This window comes from Montipora foliosa, chromosome 6 (genome assembly GCF_036669935.1).
Source record: "Montipora foliosa isolate CH-2021 chromosome 6, ASM3666993v2, whole genome shotgun sequence".
In the NCBI taxonomy this organism is placed as follows: Eukaryota; Metazoa; Cnidaria; class Anthozoa; order Scleractinia; family Acroporidae; genus Montipora; species Montipora foliosa.
In genome coordinates this window covers 15,571,196-15,573,695 of record NC_090874.1, presented here as the reverse complement: position 1 = coordinate 15,573,695, position 2,500 = coordinate 15,571,196, and the positions used below count along the sequence as shown (strand labels likewise).

At 42.2% G+C, this 2,500-nt stretch overlaps 1 protein-coding gene across 1 annotated transcript in view; it reads right to left on the bottom strand.

Annotated features, from left to right (window-relative positions):
* The window catches only part of LOC138006819 (uncharacterized), a 10,629-nt gene that overhangs the window by 784 nt on the left and 7,345 nt on the right, over nt 1-2,500 (bottom strand). The window contains exons 3-4 of the mRNA XM_068853405.1: nt 1,595-2,500; nt 1-180 (exon numbers count right to left, since the gene is read on the bottom strand). The exon at nt 1-180 is cut by the window's left edge and continues 784 nt beyond it; the exon at nt 1,595-2,500 is cut by the window's right edge and continues 2,318 nt beyond it. Coding sequence (XP_068709506.1) covers nt 1-180; nt 1,595-2,500 — 1,086 coding nt within the window. The remainder of the gene's footprint in view (nt 181-1,594) is intronic.

The following is a 2,500-nucleotide window of genomic DNA, read 5'->3' as shown; positions in this document are numbered from 1 at the left end:
TTTGTAAAACGGTGTTGCTTCATCCTCCATCTCTTCCACTTCTTCCTCTTTGAGCATGCGCATTTTTCTTAATGCCGGTTCAGCTTCTTCCTTTTTTGAGCTAAAATCGCGTAGTGCATAAAGATCTTGAGTGTTTAAAAGTGCTTGTCTTCGTCGTTTTCGCCTCCGCTTTAGGATTGCCTATTAAAAAATGAAACAAGGACGAGTTAAGTCAGAAATTTGAACTCGATGTATCGACTTCCTTGATTAGATAAGGTAAAGGGTAAAGGTGAAGTCTGCATACGAGCCAAGTGGCCCATCAGACCGGAGCTTATCCCGGTTCCATGGCATGAAGCGACTAGGAGTATTTCTACTCCCCCCTGGATGGGATGCAGAGTCCATCGCAGCATTTCGCCGGTACTCATTTATACACCTGGGTGGAGAGAGGCACCGTGGGAATAAAGTGTCTTGCCCAAGAACACAACACAATGTTCCCGGCCAGTACCCGAACCCGGACCATTCGCTCCGGAGTCGAGCACACTAACCATGAGGCCACCATGAGGCCACCGCGCCTCTCTTCTCTGATTAGATAAACACTTAAATATTTACCTCATCGACAGAGTGGACTTATGCACAAAGACATGGCCGAAAAAACGTATCCTTGCTTTCATGATTAGTGAAAAGCAACCTACTGAGAAGTCTTAAATCTTCATTTAACCACGGAATAAGAATATGAATCGGACGAATATAAACACGCAAAAGACAATTGAAAACAAATAATTAACCTCACAATAACCAAAAAGAATGAGCTGTTGCTTTTTTTTTTACTGTCTAACCCAGGCTCTCTCTTTTCATTCCCGCTGTTTATCAACGTAAAGAGAGCATTTCGAGGTCGAAAGAACAAAGTTGCTAGGTCTTTTCAAGAGTAAATTAGATAAGAGTGTTGTTATGGCATGGGTGGACTCCCCAGCACAGTCATAAATAAGTTTATTTTTAGAATACCATTTCCCGCGAAGAACAGTTGTCGTGTCCCTGATAAAAATATGGTAGAAGAAGTCACGCGTGATCAACTTTCTTCTTCTGATTTTTCAAAATTGGCGGCCCTTTGTTTGTTTCGCGCGCAAAGTGTATCAAAAAAAATGTATTTGTTACTAAGCTGGGGCAAGACCGCAAAGTGATAGATCAACTTTCTTATCTAATTCACTCTTGGTTTATTTAAATAGGCGCTTTTCTTCCCAGCGTCACAGTTGCGTTTGAATGTTACCCTTAGGTTCGTGGCTTAGAGCTATTCGCGATCTGAGATCACGAGAACGTTGCTATCCAGACATCAGAAATTATAGGCCGTTTTCCCTTTTTCAGTGCTCTGGCTCTCTACAGGAGTTAAAACCAGAACTTTCAAATCCTTTCTATTAAGAAAGAAACGTTTGATGAATCTAAATACCAAACGTCCGTTTTTTATTCCAAACATGGCGCACGACGATGCTCGACATGTATTTTAATTTCTCGCGTTATGTTATATTTTCGCAACTCAGCGCAAGAAACAAAAATACTGCGCGTGTGCGAAGCGGTTAAAATGATTAGGTCACTTCACCCTCGTCAATATCCGGAGACTTACCCTAACTAACAGAAATACGATGACCATCAGCACGGCTGTTGCAAATATAGAAATACCAATTATTTTTAGCGGTTGGAAGCTCTCGTCCTGGGGCTTATCGCCTTTCAAGGCACCCACGTCTTCTCCGTTTTTGAGTACTTTTATTTTAGCCAAGGCGAATTTCCCAGTTTCTTCTCTTTTTGACGCGTCAACCAAGGCATCCTCAAACTCTTTACCTGCAGTCGAAGATTCTGCAGCCGCGAAGATCAAGAATTTACATACGATACTCCCTTTATCGAAACTTTCAACTTCTGTGTAGAGGAAACCAGAAATTGACTCGAAAACCCTGTTGAGTAATTTCGTCAGATCACCTGCCAATTTTTTAAAAGCTTCAGACGAAACGTTTCTTAAATCATCAGAGAATTCCATATTCTCAATTGTCAGAGTTGCTTCCCAAAGCCTAGTGGCTTTTGGGGATCCCATCGTTGTCGATTCTTTCCGCTTTTTTGTGGGACCCTGAGTAGTTGATTTCCCTGGAAGTTCCATGCCAACAGTTTTTTCTTGGTACAAAGGAGAGCTTGTCGAAGACGATAATAGTTCTTTGCCGGGCCTTTTGGCAGTTGAAGAAAGCTGAGTGGCTATTGGGGAGCTTGTAGTCGTCAATTCTTTTTGCTTTTCTGTGACACCCTGAGTAGTTGATTTCCCTGGAAGTTCTATGCCAACAGTTTTTTCTTGGTACAAAGGAGAGCTTGTTGAAGACGATAGTACTTCTTTGCCGGGCCTTTTGCCAGTTGAAGGAAGCTGAGTGGCTACTGGGGATCTTGTAATCGTCAATTCTTTTTGCTTTTCTGTGACACCCTGAGTAGTTGATTTCCCTGGAAGTTCTATGCCAACAGTTTTTTCTTGGTACAAAGGAGAGCTTGTCGA